Source organism: Bombina bombina, chromosome 2 (assembly GCF_027579735.1).
Source record: "Bombina bombina isolate aBomBom1 chromosome 2, aBomBom1.pri, whole genome shotgun sequence".
NCBI classification, from domain to species: domain Eukaryota; kingdom Metazoa; phylum Chordata; class Amphibia; order Anura; family Bombinatoridae; genus Bombina; species Bombina bombina.
Genome location: NC_069500.1, coordinates 1,003,867,079 through 1,003,888,133, shown reverse-complemented (window position 1 = coordinate 1,003,888,133; position 21,055 = coordinate 1,003,867,079). Strand labels below are relative to the sequence as shown.

Here is a 21,055-nt window from a genome sequence, read left to right as displayed (position 1 = left end):
GAAGCGTAATAGCTCTTCCCCGACCCCTTTGATCCGTTTTTGACCGACGCAACCATATCGACAGGTTGCGTCCCTGGACCCAAACATCTCCCCGCTGAATACCTCCACCATCCCTTTTTGATGCCCCTACTATTTCCGACACCCGGAACGCTGCAAAAAAGGCTAACACATAAGCCGCTCTAAAAAGCGCCAGCTCGTATTCGTCTAAGCATATCGCGTCCAAGGCCCCCACCACTTTTTGCAACAACGCAAAGACCACTGGCCTCCTTGAGTCCTGTGTCCTGCTACCCCTGCATAATCCCTTAGCAGCCATCCGCACCACGAATGACTTAGTAACGTCCTCCCACCCCATACATTGGCACAGAAATGCTAGCGCCGCTAACCTCCGTCTCACCATAGCCCTTGACACTCCTTGTCTACTCCACTGCCTCATCCACGCCAATAGGACTGCTAACCAGCTTTGGGCCGTCATGGCCCCCCCAAATCGCTTTACTACATCACACCATTCTCTCCATACCTGCGAGTATGCCTTCCACGTGGATTCTGCTAGGGTCCCCCGAACCAACCTCATCAAGCCCCGAAGTCCACCTTCCACACATCCCCCGGGCACTGAGACCCCATGTCCTCTGCCAACGGAGCCAGCTCCCGGAACCTGTCCCACTGGAAACGGGAAAGAGAGTCAGCTATCTCATTGGTCTTACCAGGCACATGCACAGCCCTGAACAAAACATTACATCTCAGGCACTCCAACACAAACAATCGGAGGAGGACCACCACCGGAGGTGAAGATGCTGTCAAAGAATTTACCGCCGCGACCACCCCCATATTATCGGAATGGAAAAGCACTTTTCTATCTCTCATTAACTCCGGCCAGATAATCAGGGAAACCCACAAAGGAAACAATTCCAGGAATACTAAGTTCTTGGTCAAGCCAGTTGACGCCCAGTCCCTCGGCCACGGACAGGCGCACCATTTGCCGCCTAAGTAAGCTCCGAAACCGTTCGCTCCTGATGCATCCGTAAATAAATGCACGTCAGGGTCGGCCCAGCCGTCCCTCTGTATCAGGTACCGCCCATTGAAGTCCCCGAGGAAACTCAACCATAAAACCATATCCTCCTTCAGGCTCTTCGTCAAGCGAATATGGTGGAAATGCTCCTTCACCCCGACCGTCGCCAACGAAAGCCTACAGCAAAAAACCCTCCCCACCGGGATAATCCGGCAAGCGAAATTTAGCTTGCCCAACAAAGATTGCATCTCCCGGAGCGTCAGTTTCTGACGCCCCAGGGCGAGCCGCAACACTCGGCACAAATCGTCTACCTTGTCCTCCGGCAAGCTGCACTCCATGGCTTCCGAATCAATGCAAATCCCCAAGAAGCTTAGGGCCACACATGGCCCCTCAGACTTATCCGAAGCCACCGGAATACCAAATTCCTTGGCCACTGCTTGGAAAGCATCCATTAATGTCCGGCAATCAGAACTGCCGGCCGGACCGACGAACAGAAAGTCGTCCAAATAATGGACAACAGACTGCAAACCCGCGACTTGCTGAACCACCCACTCCACAAATGAGCTGAATTTCTCAAAGTAGGAGCACGAAATGGAACAACCCATCGGCAAGCACATATCAACGAAATACTGTCCTTCGAAAGCACACCCCAAAAGGTGGTGACATGCCGGGTGAACCGGCAGCAGCCGAAAGGCGGCTTCGACATCCACTTTTGCCAGGAGGGCACCCACCCCGGCCCTTCGCACCAAGGCGACCGCGTCGTCAAACGACGCGTACCGGACTGCCGCCACGTCCGGGTTAATCCCATCGTTTACCGAAGAGCCCTTCGGATACGATAGGTGATGTATCATGCGGTACTGTCCCTGGGCCTTTTTTGGCACAACCCCCAGCGGTGACAGCCTGAGGTTACGCAAAGGAGGGGATGAAAAGGGGCCAGCCATCCGCCCCAACTTCACCTCCTTGTTCAGTTTCTCCCGAATGATTTCCGGGAATTCCCTAGCCGATCTCAAATTTCCCGCCCCAGCATTCCCATCCCCTTCTTGAAAGGGGATGTAAAAACCCGAGCTAAAGCCCGTTAAGAGCAGCTCGGCGTCCCCCCGTCTACCCCGGACCTTAGCGTACTGTTCTAGCCACGGGACCATCTTTTTGATGTCCACCGGCGTCCTGGCTCGGTACACCCACCTCTCCGGTTCTGACCCCAATCTTACCCTTTTTAAAGCACTTCGAGTAGGAGTGCACGCCCCCGCATCCCGAGCACTCGTGCTTGTACTTGCAAGACGTTCCGAAGCGACACTGGCCCTCGTTAAACTGGAAACAGAGGCCCTTCCTAAGGGCCGCTGCAGCCCCACTCCCCGATACCGCGGAATGGCTCCCCCCTCCCCCTCCAGCCCGAAAGGACTGTGATCCTCTCAAAGGGGTCATTATCTCAAGCCATATCCCCATGTCCCGATCGTCCCATCGCATATCTGGTCGTACGGCGATCCGCTGGCGGAATTGCTCGTCGTACCTCCACCACCCCATCCCCCCATAAGTACGATACGCAGCCGATATCTCGTCGTAATAACAAAACAAGGCGGAGCCCTGTTCTGGGAATTTCTGTGCCGTCACGCTTGCAAAGATACAAAATGCCCTGGACCAATTGGCAAAGGTCTTCGGAATCTTCCGATACCTTTTCTTTCGCTCCTCCTCCTCCTTTTTACCCTGCTCCCCTTTAGGGTCCTCCTTCAATTCCACAAACTGATCTATGGGCAATAAGGAGAACAACTCCAGGAATTCCCTCCATTCCATATTTTCTCCCTTACCTCCGATGCCAAGTGCAACCCCAGGGGACCGATGGAACATAAACATGGCCTACGCAACGCCTCATCCGACACCCTGAAGGACACCACCTCCGAACCCACGGATGTCGCTTGCACGCTCGCCCCGACACCCGCAGCACCCGGCCCTTGCCCGGCCCCCGCCCCCTGCGTGGCATTCTGGCCGGCCGTGGAAACCACGGCTACTGGCGCAGCAACCGCCCCCGCGCTACTCAAGCTCCACGCGCCAGCAGGGCCCCCTGGCCTTCCACCCTCGCAATCAACTCTTTCAAACCCTTCAACAACTCACTCTGTGACCCACTCTCAATCCCCTGTGGCGTAATAATAACTGGAAAGGTACCTCTTGGCGCCCCTGTGTCCGGTCTGTGCGCCGTCTCAGCTCCCGTGTCCCTAGAAGTCCCCGCTCTGTTCAGTCTCCCTTCATCTCTTCTTGGCGATTCTCGACGCCTCTCCGGAGTCCGCCTTCTAATCCTGGAATCCCGCCGCCTGTCAACGCTCCTGCCTTCGGGCCTCCGCTCCAATCGTGCCCACGTGGGTGACAACCTCCTCTCGCCCTCGGTTCTGCTCCTGGGAAGTGAACGGGACCACCCCCGCCTACGAATAGGCTCCCGCCGTCCACTGCGGGACCGCTCTCTCCTCTGCGCCGTCTCCACCTGCAATTGGACACCCAAAGCATTAACAACAGACCCCTCCCGCTCCCTGCCCACCCCCCCTGGCAATACTGCCCCCCCTTTCCCTCTGCCCTCCGCTCCTCAGAGGAGAAACAGAAGCTAAAAGCTGCGCCAAGGCATCAAGCTCCCCCACCTGGCCAGCTGCATGCTGCTCCCGTGTGTTTGCCTCCAGCCGCTCTTCCCCATCGAAATCACTAGGGATGTCCTCGATTATGAGGGAATCCCCGTCCCCATCCCGAATCCTGTCGAGACCTTGCCTCTGCACTGCAAGTGGGGTGGAAGCCGCTGGAACTATCACAAATAAAAGAGAGGAGGAAGATCAACAAGCTGAGGCAAACATCAACCCAGGACCCCGACACCAGGGGGGGGGGGAGGAATGGAATGGGGGGGGTAAAAGGAATGGGGGGGGTTTAAAACCAACACTGTATGTACCCTTGATTGGCATCGCGCCCCTCAACACCGCCCTCATACCACTCCCCCCGCCACTGCTGACTTTGGGCCTCCCAACACTACCTAATCACTCGCCACGCGCACCCTTACGTAGCTGCCATTACTGCTCATGGCCCTGGCGGCCCCCACCCTCCCATGCATTCTGTCGCCTGCTAAGCGCCAGCCAGCAACCACTCCACCTCACTCCCCCAGCCCCACACCTAATGCCCCGCTCGCAACCTACGGCAACTAAGTAGCCAACCTAGGATGGATGTTGTACTACCCGGCAAACACCAGCTAAAGCTGATTTAAGCCCCTGACCGGCCCTATATGTTCATTAAACTACACCCCCCGGCGGGCCTCATCCATGCCGCCCTCGCGCCCCACAAGGTAAGCTAAGCCTGGCCTCATGCGCTCTGCCCTCCCGCTCCTGCAAAGCTGCGCAATTCCCCCCGGCTGGCCTCATATGTGCCGCCATTCTGTGCATATGTCCCCATGTGGGACCCCCCCCCCGCAACAACCCCCAACACACCCGGCTTCCCTGTTCCCGCTCAAAGCCCGCAGTCTCCACCCCTGCTGCGCAGGATCTCCCTTCTTGCCTGCTGCCATGCCGTCCCGCTCTCTTCGATAGCCCAGCGGCTTACCTGTCAGCACCTCCTGTGCGGCGACGTGGGACTCCTCCTCTCGACCGGCTCCCGGACTCACAGGCTCGCCTCCCACGTGGACCTCCGCTACCATCACCTCCTGCTGTGGTCTGCGTTGTGGACCGCACCTCCTCCCAGCCGGCCGTCCTCTGGCCCGTCCGCCGCTGCCTCCCGCACAAGCCGACGACCTTCCTCTCCGTGGGGCCACCGTGGGGCTGAGGCGCTCTGGCGGTTGCGACCGCCGCACCGGCCTAGCCCTAGCCGACGACTCCGTCCCTGACGACCTCTTCGGAACCGCTCCGCCACCGGGTAAGACACCGGCTGCCTGCAGCTGCTCCAGGAGCCACTGAGGGCCTCTCTCCCTGGCAGCAGCTGCAGCAGCCGTAACCAAGTCCTGTATTGCTGACATGTGAGCAGGAAGCCCCCTCACGTTCTCTCCTGGCTTGATGAAGTGAAAGAAGCACAGCTTCTTTCACCGTCAGGTCTGGACAGAAGATGAGCGCACTTCCTGCTCACCGTCCTTAAGGACTCCCCTGAGGACCCACCCACCTTCATCCCTATTGGTTACTAACTTGCCCTGCTCTGGGGTCAAATGCCCTTTCAAAATAGGCATTTTTCCAGGGCGGGCTTTATACAAAAACTTGTGCTTCAGGGGGAAAGAAATACCAGTACATTGTTTTTTGTTACTAAACGAAACATTACATTTAGACAGTTTCGTCATCAACACATGTATATTACAGACTGCCTTACCCTTCTTATAACTAACATAACCTTTATTCAGATTGTATCTCCTTTAAAATAACATTTCTATAGTTTACCTGTTGCATGTTTCCCATCCCTGTCAAGCCAGTACTTCAGCAATGCATGGCTCTGGTCCTGTAATGAATTAGGGTTTTCTACACGGATTTGGTGAATTTGTTCTTCTGTGAAGTCCAACTCCCTAGCTAGTTCTGTAAAAAAAAAATAACGCTTTACATCAAAATAGTCATAACCATAAGATAATATAAATAAAAGAAATGTATACTTGGGATATTTGTATTACTAATGTAGTTCCTGCTTTTGAGAGACGCACAGTAGGGGTGTTGTTGGCAGGTGCCAGGGACTGATGTACTAGGTGTCCTTAGGATTCCATAGGACACAATCAATTATATCAGACAGTTCACTATTTTATTCCCATGTGCAGCCTTCTTTTTGTTTAGATCACTGGTTTTCAAACCTGGCCTTAGGTCTCCCTATCAGGCCAGATTTTGAGGATATCTGAACTGGGAGTAGAGTTGAAATAATCAGCTGATTATTAAACATGGTTATTTTGCCTGCTCTCGTCCAAGGTAATCCTGAAAATATGGCCTGTTGGGGAGGCCTAAGGACAGATTTGAAAACCAGTGGTTTAAACAACGACAAAGATGTTGTATATCATTGCAGGCTATATGTATCTCTTCTCTGTATGCATTATATCTGATAATTGTCACTTCAATGTGGTGCTACTGCATGTTATGAAACTAATCTCAGCATATTGGGTGAAAAACTATTTACTTGAGGGCTAATAAATAGGGAATAACTAAGGAGAAATACAATTGGTTTGGGGCCTTTGTGTTTTACTTTGGGCTCCAGCCCCAGATCTTTTAGAAAGCTAGCAATGCCTCTGCCTACAAAGATCTTGCAGATTTTGAAAACTTAAGCCCATTATACCATCAGGCACATAATAAATTAGTATGATAGAGATTAGACTGTAGCATTGTTTACTACCTACACTCTGATACTCTACCTGTCCAGCTGAAGCCAAGATGGTCAGCAATATATGCAAGTCTTTGTTCTGTTCTCTGTTGATCTTCTTGCAATGCTAAACGTGCCAAAATGGAACACAATATTATATATTTTCCTGAGCAAGAGTGACCATTCTAAAAACAGGAGACTTTTTGTTTGCATTTTGTAAAACTATGGCTTTCAATAAAAATATTTGAAAAAACAAACAAACAAAAGAAATAGGAGACAAAACAAATAAAGAAAATACTTACTGTTTATTGGTGCTTTAAAAAAATAATCTAAAGGAGTTAAGTATAATAATTACCCGAAACTTCCAGCACAGTTTAAAAAAAAAATCATTGTGAGACTTCAATAACCTGAAATAAGAGCTAATTTAATGCAGTGCAGCTACTTTTATGTGGTTAATTTGATTTTGGTGCAAGCAGTTGTACTGTACATTATACTCTAGAAGGTGATTTATGTACCCTGTATATTGTGGCTTTTTGTAGCAATAATACTAATAATTATTATTATTATTATTATTATTATTATTATTATTATTATATACAGAATAACCTTTAGCTAAACAGGATTAAAGGGACATTCTAGCCAAAATTGGAATCTACATGGTTGCATTTCAGTTTTGAATAGAAGCATTTTTGTAATATACATCTATTAGCAAAAATATTCTAATAAAAACAATATCTGTTTCAAAAGTGTATTAAAGTATGCACCGTGCACCATCATTTAAAACAGAGCTCTTGCTCAGAGAGCATAAGGAGCTTGTACAATTTAGTAATTATACAAGCCCCACTGGCGCTCTGAGCAGTTGCAGTATTTAAAATGCTGGTGCACTTTTACTAGAAGCTTTTTTGCCAATACATTTATATTGCAAATATGTTTCTATTTAAAGATGTAATTCATCTATGTGCATTTACATTTTGACTGGAATGTCCCTTTAGGGTCATTTCTATTTTTTAGCTTAAATTCTAGATTAATATTTAAGTAAAGGGACTTCAGTTTTGCAGCCCCTAGATTTTATAATAAAAAGTGGCTGCTAATTCAACTTGATTTCTCTAACAAAAGCAGCAACACTCAAAGGGACATGAAACCCAGAAAATATATTTCATAATTCAGATAGAGAATACAATTTTAAACAACATTCCAAATTACTTCTATTATATAATCTGCTTCATTCTCTTTATATTTATTTGTTTGTTGAAGAAGCACCAATGCACTACTGGGAGCTATCTGAACACGTTGGTCAGCCAATTACACGTGGCATATATGTGCAGCAACCAATCAACAGCTCCCGAGTCTACCTAGGTATCCTTTTCAACAAAGAATATCAAGAGAACAAAACAAATGAGATAATAGAAGTAAATTGAAAAGTTGTTTAAAATCACATGCTCTTTCTGAATCATGAAAGAAAGAAATTGTGTTTCATGTCCCTTTAAATCTGATCTAGAATACTTTGCTGCTTTCATCCCAAAGTCTTTGGTCACACCACTGATTATACAAGACTACCTCATGTATTTAATAAAATAAATTCACTTCTAGTGAATAGGCAAAGCTATTAAGCTGGGTTACCTCTGTTTATGGTATAATAAGAATTGATTGGGAAGAGTAAAAGCTGCAACAGCAACAAAAATAGCACATAAAATATGCCAGCATTAGAGACTATTAAAATGCATCATGTATTAGGAATTCATGATGGATAAACTTCCAAATAATTGGTGTAAAGCAAGCATATATGGAGTTATTAAAGCCTAGACACAACTTGTCATTTCCTACCTATTCAAGGTACTGTGAAACCTTAATGAATTTATTAGAGTTGAGCCAGGTAGTTTTACACATTCATTATTTGCATATTTTAAATCAGTTGTGTTACACTTCTCCGCAACTTATTTAATCTAAAAAAAAATCATATTTTTTTCTCTCTCAGAGAAATGTATATTCTATTAGGGAAATGTATTCAAAATACTGAATGTTTGTGAACCAAAAAAGCAATAAAACATTATTATGGTTAGATTACGAGTGGAGCGTTAACTGAAGCGATTTAGGGTATTTTACGTCTTTTTGCCCACAACGGAAATAGTGCATGAATTACGAGTTGAAAGTAAACCTGTTTGCTTAAGAAGCGCAATCAAATTTAATGCTCGTCATTTTAGCCCAATTTTAGAGCTATGGTTAATTGTTATGCAAGACAAAAAAGTTGCACAAAACACATACAAAATACATTTAACAGTACAGTTACCCTCATAATAACACTGTCTGATAAAATTATATATATAAAAAATTGCATTAAAAAGTTATAAAGGCTCAAAGAGATGAGAAAAAAAAGTCTGCAAAGGGCTTTAACATAGAGATGAATACATACACATCTCTAAATATGTATGTGTGTGTATTTATATGTGTATATATGTATTTACAGACATATATACACATATAAACACATAAATACATATATAGACACATACAGTATATACTGTAAGTGCATTGGAGCCATTTGCATACAAGTAGCTGAAAACATGAAAAATCATATTTATGCAACTGTAAATATTTGACATTCCAATGTTCTTCACATAGGGGAATTAAGTATTTTTAAATAGATATTCCCATACATATCTGTATATATCCATACTTATATGTATAGATATATATTTTACCAAAAAATCATCAGATATGTAGAAATATTTATTTAAGAATAAATAGAACATATTCTTCTATGTGAAGAACATTGGAATGTGAAATATTCATAATTCATGTAGGGTTTAGCGTACTTTAATAAATGCGATCGTGTTACCGCAAGAGTATGTTAGCTTGGGATTTGCGTGCAAAATTGAAGTCTAGGGAGAATACTTAAATGTGGTCATGATAATCGAAGTACCACTTTTTGCACGTGTCGTGTTTTCGCTAGCGCACTGTTTACTTATAATATGAGCGCAACACGACGCACGCAAAAAAGACTCCATTTAGCAATGTTAATGTGGGAGCACTAAATAGAGCTTCACTCGTAATCTAGCCCTTAGTGATAATAATAATACTAAATAATAAAATAAAACAAAAGGTAATATCAATTAAAGGCCACCAGAGACGTCATTCATTGGCCAAATGCAATATATATATATATTGCTCTGGAAAAAAATTAAGAGACCACTGCAAAATTATCAGTATCTCTGGTTTTACTATTTATAGGTATAAAAATGTTGTCATTTAGAGCATTTATTTGCAGAAATCACGATAAAGATGCAGTGCTTCCAGACCTTGAAAAATGCAAATAAAACAATTTCATATTAATTTTTAAACAACACAATACTAATGTTTTAACTTAACAAGAGTTCAGAAACCAGTATTTGGTGGAATAAACCTGATTTTTAGTCACAGCTTTCATCCGTCTTTCACATTGCTGTTAGGTGACTTTATGCCACTCCTGTTGCAAAACTCGTGCCCATCCATCTTCCACTTGATCACATTCCAGAGGTTTTCAATGAGGTTCAGGTCTGGAGATCGGGCTGGCCAATTGTAGGGTCTTGATCTGGTGGTCCTCCATCCACACCTTGATTGACCTAGCTGTGTGGAATGTAGCATTGCTCTGCTGGAAAAAAAACAATCCTCATTGTTAGGGAACATTGTCAGAGCAGAAGGATTCAAGTTTTCTTCCAGAATTACCCTGAACGTGGCTTGATTCACGCGTCCTTTTCATGTGTCCTTCATGAAGCTAAATCTGCCTGATTCCAGGTCATCTTCAAAGCTGAAAATTGGACTCATCAGAGCACAACATCTGTCATCTAATGGTTAGACGGAGACCTGAAGAGGCCTACAAGCCACAGTGTTTTGCACCCAGTGTGACATTTTGTGAAGGATAGGTGATGATCTGGGGGTGCTCAGCAAGGCTGGAATCAGGCATATTTGTGAGGACGCATGAATCAAGCAACGAACAAGGTCATCCTGTAAGTAAACTTGCTTCTTTCTGTTCTGACAATGTTCCCCAACACTGAGGATTGATTTTCAAGCAGGACAGTGCTCCATGCCACACAGCCAGGTTAATCAAGGTGTGGATGGAGGACCACCAGATCAAGACCCTGTCATAGCCAGCCCGATCTCCAGACCTAAGCCTATTGAAAACCTCTGGAATGTGAACAAGAGGAAGTTGGATGGTCACACCAGGAGTGGCTTAAAATCACCCAACAGCAATGTGAAAGACTGGAGGAGAGCATGCCAACACGCATGAAAGCTGTGATTGAAAATCAGGGTTATTCCACCAAATATTGATTTCTGAACTCTTGCTAAGCTAAAGCATCAGTATTGTGTTTAAAAATGAATATGAACTTGTTTTCTTTGCATTAGTTAAGGTCTTAAAACATTGAAATCTTTTTTTGTAATTTTGACCAGTTGTCATTTTCTGCAAATAAATGCTCTAAATGACAATATTTGTATTTGGAAGAAATGTTGTCAGAAGTTTATAGATCAAAACAAAAATGTTCATATAACTTAGATTCCTATTAAAAAATAGTAAAAACAGAGAAACTGATACTTTTGCGTGTGCGTGTGTGTATGTGTGTGTATATATATTTAGAAATTATTTCATAAAGAATATCAAACAGAATTTAGTGCATCACTAACTTTTCTGTATTTTTTTATTGAATTTTTATTTGTTTTCTATCATAACAAGAAAAAAAGCATAGTTTGCATGCCTATTGAGAATAAAAGGAGAATTATATATATATATATATATATATATATATATATATATATATATATATATATATATATACACAAACTAAATACTTCATTTAGTAATTTTTTTCAATTTAAACAGAAAAAAATAAATCAAGTTCAACTCAGGGTAATGACCATAGGGCTAAACCCACTAGACCTATATGAAAGATTGACATTTTTAATTTTGTGATTTGTAATTTCAATGACAAGTTATAATTTATTACTTTTTAACTTTGCTGACAGACTATTTTTTTTTACATTAAGGACTTTTATTTAGCTCTATTTAACTGCAGTCCAATTTAATTAAAGTTATGGCCAACACGGAAAAGTGTTGATTGTGTATGAAATATGCCTATCTACAGACCTAAATCTCTACATATTTTGACACTAATCATGACAATGAGTTATTTGATGGCATTTCATTTCTAATGCTTTTTTAAGCATTCCCAATATGCAATCTTGAGATTTTTTACAAACAACAACATGTATGACATAGAAAACAAAGACAACATGCTCAAACACAACCCCAGTCACAAAAATCCTGAACAAAATGTTTCACAAATCACAAATTATAAAATTTATGACATGCATAGGATAGGGATTTCCCCCCCCCCTTTTAGATGGCAAATACCTTGAATATTGTCATGACTATGATCATCAGGAATACGTTCAATTTGAGTCTCAATTGACTCATCCCATATTGGTCTTGTGTCAAAGAGATCTTCAGAGGTAGGCTGCTGTTCAACTTCAACCACTGGAACATTTTCAATTACTGAAATTTCAAAGGCACTACTCTCATCATCGGATACTAATTCTTGTTCTTTTTCAGCTTGTGTGAGTCGGTCAACTAGCTTAGAGGCTTCATCACTTATCTCCTCAAAGAAATCTATAGAGTTCCTATACATTTCAAAAAACTTTTCACTTTCACTAGCTGCAGTGCTAGTGTTTATTTGGTAAGATACAGAACTTTTTGCTTTAACTGGTAATTTTGATGTAGGGATTTTTGGTTTTGATACCTCATTTGCTTCTCCTTCAAGAATCTGACCTGATTTTTCAGTGGTATAACAAGAAGTTTCTGTACAGCTTCTGGTTTTTGTAGCACGTTTAGCTTTGGCATCAGTAGATGAATGAGTATCAGACTCTGACTTGCTTCGAATATCTTGTTTTACAGGTAATTTACTACTTGTTTCAGACATTTTGCTGTCTGTACTTTCTGTGAATATAAAATGTTGCTCAGATTTATGAATGGGTGTTTTTACTGGAATTTTTGATTTTGGTTTTTGCTCTTCTATATTAGTAAACTCATCTGGCAAATTCTGTTCTGAATTTATGTATAATGATTGGGTCTGGTCTTCAGGCAAATAAGAACTAGCTCTTATTGGGATTTTGGACTTTGTTTCCACTACTGATCCCTCTTCAATGACTGCAGTTGGGATTTCGATAACTGACTTTGGCTCCTCTGGTGACGATTCAGGGGATTCTTCTCGTTCAGGAAACTCTGACTGTGAAACTGTTGTAAACTGTAACTGCATATCTACTACAGATTGTTCTGGGGAAGAAGGCCATGAATCCTGTGAGGTGTCACAGCTTTCCTGAGATTCTGATACACTTCTGGATTGCGCTTTAGCCTCATTCGATTCTGAAGGAACTTTTTTAGATGATTTTGAGGCTGCAGAGATACCCATTTTAATGGGAATACGTGACTTCTGTTCTGTTTTTGTAACTTCAACATCTTGAACATCATCTGTTTCCAAATTTATGTCATATTCTATCAAATGGGTATCAGACAAGGGATCTACTTTTTCCTGCCTTTCATCTATTGCTATTTCAGGATCTACAACAGGGAAAGGGTCAGATAAACTATCAGGGTTTGGCGACTCCTCTTCACCACTTTCTTCTTTGATTTCCTCTTGTACAGCTTGTTCGGTACACTGCTGGCCTATTTGGAAAAAGTGGAAGCTTTCATCTGCATAGGTCCGTTTTGTCATATCAATGGCTCCACTGCGAGTCATTTCAAAAAGTTTTCCTTCCTGAAACATAAATGGATTTTGCTCCGTACTTGGAGTGCCCTCTTCTGTTGGTGTACGTGCTGGAGTGCTATCTGGAGTTGTACCCTGGGACTGTTTGTCTACCATTAATCCAAATATCTTTTGCTCTTCCTCTTTAACTCGTGCTTCAAATGCTTCATCATCTTCCCTTATAGAACTCCATGAGTCAATATCAGCATCTGACCTTGTTATAATAACTTTGCTGCATTGATTATCTATTGCATCATCTGATAAGGCATCTTTTTGAAAATCTTTTGCAATATCACTACTTGTTGACGAACACCAGGATGTTCTTTTTATATCTGACTTTTTATCCTCTATTTCATGAATTTCAGATTCTGATCTATGTTTTCTACCACTACCTAAAGTAATCTCTTCACAAAAATGTTGCTCACTCAAAGTATCTGCTGGTAAAACATCTCGCTCTGTTATCTCTAGCACAGTATCTTTATGGGGAAAATAGTGTTCAAATGGAACATTTTCATAAGGGCTTGTAAGCTCTGGAACAATATATTTAGTTTCAGGTGTTGCTTCTTCTAATAAGGGGATTTCTACATCTATTTTATCTTGTGTTGATTTAGAGGAAGATATTAAACTACAATCACTTTTAATTACTATCTTTGATATATAAATTGCTGTCTCACTTGTTGTTAAATCATCTTTAACTTGTGATAGTTCAGGGGAACAATTAATTTGATTTGTTGTTTCTACATTAGTATCATCTATAACTGATTCTAGGCACTGGTCGGCATAATGCTCTTCTTGTACATCTCCTTTAAGAGATATAAATTTACTGACTGTATAACCTAATGGAGATATTCTCTCAGAACATCCTTCCTTTTCTAATGATTCATTTAAATGATAAACATGTAGCTCTGTATCCATTGTTTTTACTTCACTATCTTCACTAACTGAAAGACTTGTACTATGACAAGATTGTGTTACTGGTCCATTAGGACTTAAAGGCTCACTTTCATTAGTGCTCTTCATTTGCAGTTCGAGTGTAAACTCTGTACAATGCTCTTTTTTTGATGTAAGGCTGCTTTCATGATAAATATCTTCTTTAAGATCTGAGTGTTGTGGATGATCATATTGTTGTTGATCCTCTTCCATCCTAAAAGATTCATGTGCACATGTAATAGGCTGGAAAGCAGTTTCTTCAGGGCTTGAGCTTGAATCTAAACTTGGAGGGAGTGGGGAGGGTGGCTGAACTCTAATTAAAGGGTCAACAAAAAGACCAGAGGCTGCTCCTTTTTTCAGCTGGGTTAACTCAGGTTCACTTTCTGAAGAGGAAGAACTTTTTCTGCTTTCTAAAGACATCACTACAACTTGTACATCCTCAGTTTGTACTAATTTTATATCTCCTTCATCTGTATCATCTTCGTTTGAACTGACTACATCAGGCACAATTATAGTTTCCTCTTGCTTGGATTCCTTTTTGAATTCTCTTTTTTGCTTTGCTTCTTGCTCAAGCTCATCAAACATTTTGACCTTTGTTACCATTTTAAACATCTCTTCTTCAGGTGTAAATCTTTTCTTTGGTTCAGCTTCTGAATCATCATCTTGTTCCTCAGAATCTTCAGGAATTATCCCTGGCTTTGGAAGCATGGAAAATGCTTGCAAGTCTTGTGCTTTTGGTGTAACCTCATAACTTATTTCTTCAGAACTGGGTGTGTCTGGAGAAAGTGGACTCTTCCCTGAGCTTTCCATGAGTGAGGTTTGTTCTATGCTATCATCTTCAGCACTTCCATCTGGATCTCGGAGAATCCTAGAGCGCAGGGCTGACAGTTCTGTGGTCAAGTCTGATTTCAATCCTGTGTGAAGGGCAAATGAGCCAACAGGAATACCAAATTTAGACTTATGCTCTACTGGACTGCTTTCAAGGGAATCTTGACATGGAGATTCTTTACTTGGGCTTGGTTCTAAAGAGTCTGGAGTTTTATGTGAAGAATTATCTTCTAATACTGGACTTGATTCCAATGAGTCCTTCTGACTAATTGCTATTGATTCATCTGCTGCTGGGCTAATGGCTTCTTCAACATGGGTAATAAGAATAAGATCCAATCCCATAGGGATTTTCACAGTAATAGGAATTTCCTCTTCAATATAAGTTTTATCAACACGTTCTGCTTCGTTTTGTATTGTACTAGCTTCATCAGTGCTGAACATTTGGCTAGTAACTTGTATTTTATCTGTAATATCTTGTCTAGTAGTAGATATGTCCCTAATTATCACTTGCTCATTTTCAGACAAATGTCTCTCTTCTAATACAGTTTCACATTCAGTAGGGGACATGTAGCCTGTTTTGGGCAGCTGATCATTGTGCATTTTCTCAAGAGTTTGATTTATTGAAGAAGTTTTTGCTTCTTCGTCAGTCTGCTGGTCAGATTTCTTAGGAGAAAGTGAAAGGCTTTCTGGGCTTGTACCTGGAGTCTCTGCTAGACCTTCATGTTTATAGCTCTCCTCTGAGCTCATCTGAGGGGTACCTTCTAACAGACTACCACTAGGAGATTCAGCAATACCTTCATGTTTGAGACTATCTGAGCTGTCATCAAATGTACCAGCTTGTAAATGTAATGAAGGTAGAAATCCATCTGTCCCATAGTCTGAAGGAAATGATACATTAAATGGACTTATCAATACCTGATCTAAATTTAGCTGGGCTCCTTCGGTTTCTGGAAGATGTTTGAACTGTAAATATTTGTCATTGTCTTCAAGTTCTTCTTTAATAACATCAGAAAAGTCTGTGGATGTTTTTCTGTCAGGACTAATTTGAGGATCAATATCCTGGTCTCCAACACTTAGTCTAACTTTCAAATTAGATATAGCTGTGTAACTTTGATTGTCAGAAACTGAATCAATAGATTCAGATAATTTAGGGGGTTGGTTACCTTCCTGAGCAGCTACAAAAGTAGCTGATGTAGCACTAACTAAGTCTATTCCTTGGCTTATATAATCATCAAGTATTAAAGCCTCTTTTGGCATCTCCAAATCTGTCAAATGATCACATTCTTTTTCTACTATCTGCTCATTATTACTAAGTATCAAAACATTGTCATTTTTTGAAAATTCTACTACTGTATCGCTAAAAGGAGCTTCAATATTTCTATGTAAAGAATCATCTGCCAACTTATCTTCAACTTTATATTTCTGTTTAGAAGCATTTGCTTTGTGCTCAAAAAGTCCTGATTTTTCCTTAGATGGATCATGGCCAGATTGGAATGCTTTCATTAATTCACGAACAGACATAGTTTCTTCTAGTCTTTCTGACTTAGAAGATGGAGATTTAGGTGGCTGGGGTATCTGAACTACCTTTTGTTGTTTAGAAAGCTCACTTATAGCATCCTTTGCTTTTGTTTTTGTGGGTATAATGGAAAGTCCCTTTTGCTCTTCCTCTACTCGCTTTTGGAGAGCCTTAACTTTATCTTTAATTGATCCAATTGGCGTTTCCTCAATAACTGGTGACACCTCTTTAGTATTTGAAACCGATATTGGTGTGAGACTTGTCTCTTCATCTAATGACTCTTCTGAACTAAATTTCGTCAGTCCTGATTGATCACTTATGCCTTGCATCTCTTCTTCCATTTTCCTCTCTTTTAATTTTCTCCTCACTGGCTTCTTAATTTCTAAGGGCATTTTCCTTTCTTTTCTTTGTGTTTCAGCTGTTTGAGAAATCTCATGATCAGGCACATAAGAATTTAAATCACTGGCTAAATAATTTACCATATCTGTCGTGTCAGATTTTACCCATTCCCTTTCCCCTTTATCAATACGTATTTCTACACAAGGTGTTTCTTGAAGCAGTGCACTTAATTTAGCTTCCTCAATCTCATCTTCGTCTATTATAACCCATTCCTCTTCCTTTTTATATGTTCTTGCAGAATATGCTCCTTCAAGCAAGGAATCCTCTCTTGTGTAGGTTCCAGTTCTGAGAATTTCATTTACTTTTTCTAAGTCTTCTTTCACCTTTTCCACAATTTCAAAAGGTTCGCATGGATCTTCCTCTGCCTTTTCAAGATATTTTGCTTTATGGGAACCTGGCTTCTGAATGGTATCAGTTGTCAAAATTGCAGTCATTTTAATTAGGTCTTGCTTCATATCACATACTTCAGATAGCAAATCTGGACTTGCTAACACTGGCACATCATTTACAAGATGGCTTTTCAGGATGGATGTTTCTGTGGATTCTGTCTCTTCATCATCTTTGAGTTGAACGAGAGATATTAAAATAAAATGGTAATCAAAATATAGATTGAATAATGCATTTGTGATTTAAAGAATTATGGTTTCGATTGAGGAGGGACAGGCAAATGCAATGGGGCTGGTATGGCTGGTGAATCCAAAATGCTAAAGGAAAAGAAAACTGGGAAGGAAATGGGCAGGAAATAACTTGCTTAAAATTCATACCAGACCACATTCATACAAACAACATGACTACAATAACAAAACTGTGACAATACAACAAAATGAACAAATTAATCATTAAAAACACAGAATGGGAGAAACATGATGAAATTGTACAAAGGCATCTCAAGATTGTTCAGATTTTATACATCAATGCCCGGAAAGAGAGAGAAAAAGGTAGAAACATACGTTAAAAAAAATTAAAACTGATTGCCTCTAAGAGAAAGCCAGCGGAAGCGAACTGTCAGAAACAAACAAACAAATTACAGTACTAATACAGAATATCATATTCATTATTATATAATTACACATGAAGAAAAAATAATTGTTTTTTTTGTAGCATACTAAGGTTAGTTAGCCTGTGCTACTATAATGACCTGCAATATAATGCAGATAACCTCTATTTGTCAAAAAAAGTGGCTGGAATGGAATGGTAACCAGTGACACTAAATATGTAATATTTTAACTAGTAAATGAGCTGTACCCAATTTAACTTGTTACATTTAAAAAAAGAAAATACAATACTAAAATATTGTTCTAACAATGGCTAAAGTAATGTCTTCTGTAAACACGCTGGGTCTACTTTAACCAAACCAACCACTAATTTGAACTTCTCTCTTGCATCAAAGAAACTGGTGAAAACAGAATTCTCTGAATCAGCTGCAAACCGGCATTTCATCTATGAAGGAATCTTATGAAAAATTATATTTTCAGTGAAGTATGATTGTTTCTTTAGAACATCCTTTTAAATATTTGAAGATATAGTTTGTAAAGACAGTCAAAAGGAAAGAAAGGAGTAATCCATGGAAAAACATAAAAGTGATTTGATATACAAGATGTTATGCACAGCAACCAAAGAGTCAGACACATTCACACTGAACTCAGACATACTGCATGTAAGTCAAGTTATTTCCATGCAAAGCAAGGGAAAAGCAAGCAAAGGCTGGGTAGGTTTTAGCTTTAAAGCGTTGATGAGTGTGCTATGAAGGTAAACTACATTATACTGTGGTGAAGAACTCACTGATACTCGACTAACAGTTTTCAAAGAGATTTATAAAAAAACAATTAAATTGGCTCTGAAACACAAATGACCATATATTAAAAATTGCTATTTTTTCAGTTACTCCTAAATTCTCCATATAAATATTCCTAAAGGACAACCTAGTGCAATTAGCTGCCATATATCTAGAACTACATTGGCAGTAACACCATAGTTCCACAAAGATATCTATACTGAATGCAGGTTTGTATTTTAGTATACTCATTCAGTATTTTTTTTAAGTCCTTAAAAGTAACAATCATGGGTTGTTTTTTGTTGTTGCTTCAACTATCATTATTTAGCATTAAAACAATGAAGCACAAACCTATGCCAGTTTTGGCATATTGTCTGATTTTCTATTTCCCCCTCTTAAACTGCCACATTTATCTTAAAAGAACATTTAAACAAAAATTGTTTCTTTCATGATTCGACGGGAACATACAATTTTAAACAACTTTACAATGTACTTGAAAGTTACTTCATTCTCTTGGTTATACATTGTTGATGGAGCAGCAATGATCTATTCAGAGCTAGCTGAACACATTTGGTGAGTCAATGGAAAGAGACATATATGTGCAGCCACCAATTAGCAGCTAGCTCCCAGTATGCATTGCTGCTTCTGAGCCTACCTAGGTTTAATTTTCAACAAAAGATACCAAGAGAACAAAGCAAATTAGATAATAGTACATTTTAAAAAAAAGTTGTTTAAAATTGCATGTGCTATCTGAATTATGAACATTTCATTTGGACTTTACTGTCCCTTTCATAAAACTACATTTTGATGATGGCCCTCCTATACAAGACCAGGGTATGTGTCTATCGGGAGAAATGTGCACCTTTCATAATAGAATGAGATGGGATTTGATGCGAGCAAAAATGCTAGAAGTTTATGGCATGTAGTTGACATAAATAAGGGTAAAAGAAAGATATTATATTATATATAATATCTTTCCTATTTATTATATAATCCAAAAACACATATACGACTAATAAACTAAACTTGAAAAAGAAACACACAATACGTTGCTTTTAAAACATAAAGACCACACCTGACAAGGGACCTTAACGCTTACACAATGCGCAATAAATGTATTATTGTAACTAATTTTGTTCTTTTCATTGCTTCATATATGTACTTATATACATATGTACATATATCTACTTATACACGTATACAGGAACCATGCTTAAGCATACCAAAATGTTGCAGATGCCCAATAACTAAAAATGCTAAATTTACTTAGATCCTGGCAAGTGTTCAGAAAAAGCTCAAATTAAAAAATAATGTGTGTTTGACAGTAAAGTCTGAATACACATCAAACTCTAATATGCCCAGAGGTTGGGAGTAAACAAGTGAAATGGACTTGTCATACCAGTTAGAGGGGCATTATAGTGAACACATATCTTTCTTTTACTATGGGCAAGATTATAAGTGGATCGCTAACAGTTACGCACGAACGATAAGGGGCTTATCGTGGGTGTTTGCGCAAGTTGGGTTAGCAAAAAGATTTTACTTTCAACTCATAATACGAGCGCAACCCAACGAGAGCAAAAAGCTTACTTCTAGCGCAGTTAATGCTCGAGCGGTAGCGTTAAATAGTGCTCCACTCCCAATCTAGCCCAATTGTTTAAAGGGACACTAAACCTTAAAAAAACTTTCATAATTCAGGTAGAGAATACAATTTTAAGCAACATTCTAATTTACTTCTATTATCTAATTTGCTTCATTCTTTAAATATCCTTTGTTGAAGAAATAGCAATGCACATGGGTGAGCAAATCACATGAGGCATCTATGTGCAGCAACCAATCAGTAGCTACTGAGCCTATCTAGATATACTTTTCAGCAAAGTATATCAAGAGAATGAAGCAAATTAGATAATAGAAGTAAATTAGAAAGTTGTTTAAAACTGCATGCTCTTTCTAAATCACGAAAGAGAATTTTTTGGGTTTCATGGCCCTTTAACTGCTGCAAAGGATATCAATAATTAAAGGGACAGTCTACACCTTAGTCATCTTAAAGGGCCATTATACACCATTTTTTTTTTTTTTGCATAAATGTTTAGTAGATGATCCATTTATATAGCCCATCATGGAGTGTTTTTGTAACAATGTTTAGTTTTGCTTATTTTCTAATAACATTGTGCAGATTTTCAGACTCCTAACCAAGCCCCACAGTGTCAGAAGTAGACGCGCTTTTCTAATCTATTGATGGCTTCTGTTTGTATAATCTGTCTTTTCATATGCAGGGAGGGGGGGAGTGTCTGCAATTTAGCCACTTTCCCTGGGTGTCCCTGCTTATCTCATCAACAGTGCTAAACTTGGAGCTTCTGAGTAAGTTTTTAAAAGGTTGTATACTGAATTTTTAGATCAGTATCTGTGCATATTCTTCTTTATAGAAGTGTCTATTACATGCAGTTATATGAAACTTGGTGTAAACTGTCCCTTTTAAGTCTTGCTTTATCTTAAAGGGTCAGTAAACCCACCAAATAATGTTATATAATTCTGCACGTAGTGCAGAATTATATAATATT

At 40.3% G+C, this 21,055-nt stretch overlaps 1 protein-coding gene across 20 annotated transcripts in view; it reads right to left on the bottom strand.

Annotated features, from left to right (window-relative positions):
• The window catches only part of ANK2 (ankyrin 2), a 469,556-nt gene that overhangs the window by 73,939 nt on the left and 374,562 nt on the right, over positions 1-21,055 (bottom strand). For 19 of the 20 annotated variants that reach the window (XM_053703568.1, XM_053703565.1, XM_053703570.1 and 16 more), the window contains 2 exons: positions 6,333-6,407; positions 5,386-5,517 (listed from right to left, as the gene is read on the bottom strand). In XM_053703568.1, coding sequence (XP_053559543.1) covers positions 5,386-5,517; positions 6,333-6,407 — 207 coding nt within the window. Of the gene's footprint in view, positions 1-5,385; positions 5,518-6,332; positions 6,408-11,663; positions 17,283-21,055 lie in introns of all 20 variants that reach the window. The other variant, XM_053703580.1, reaches the window with a different exon arrangement.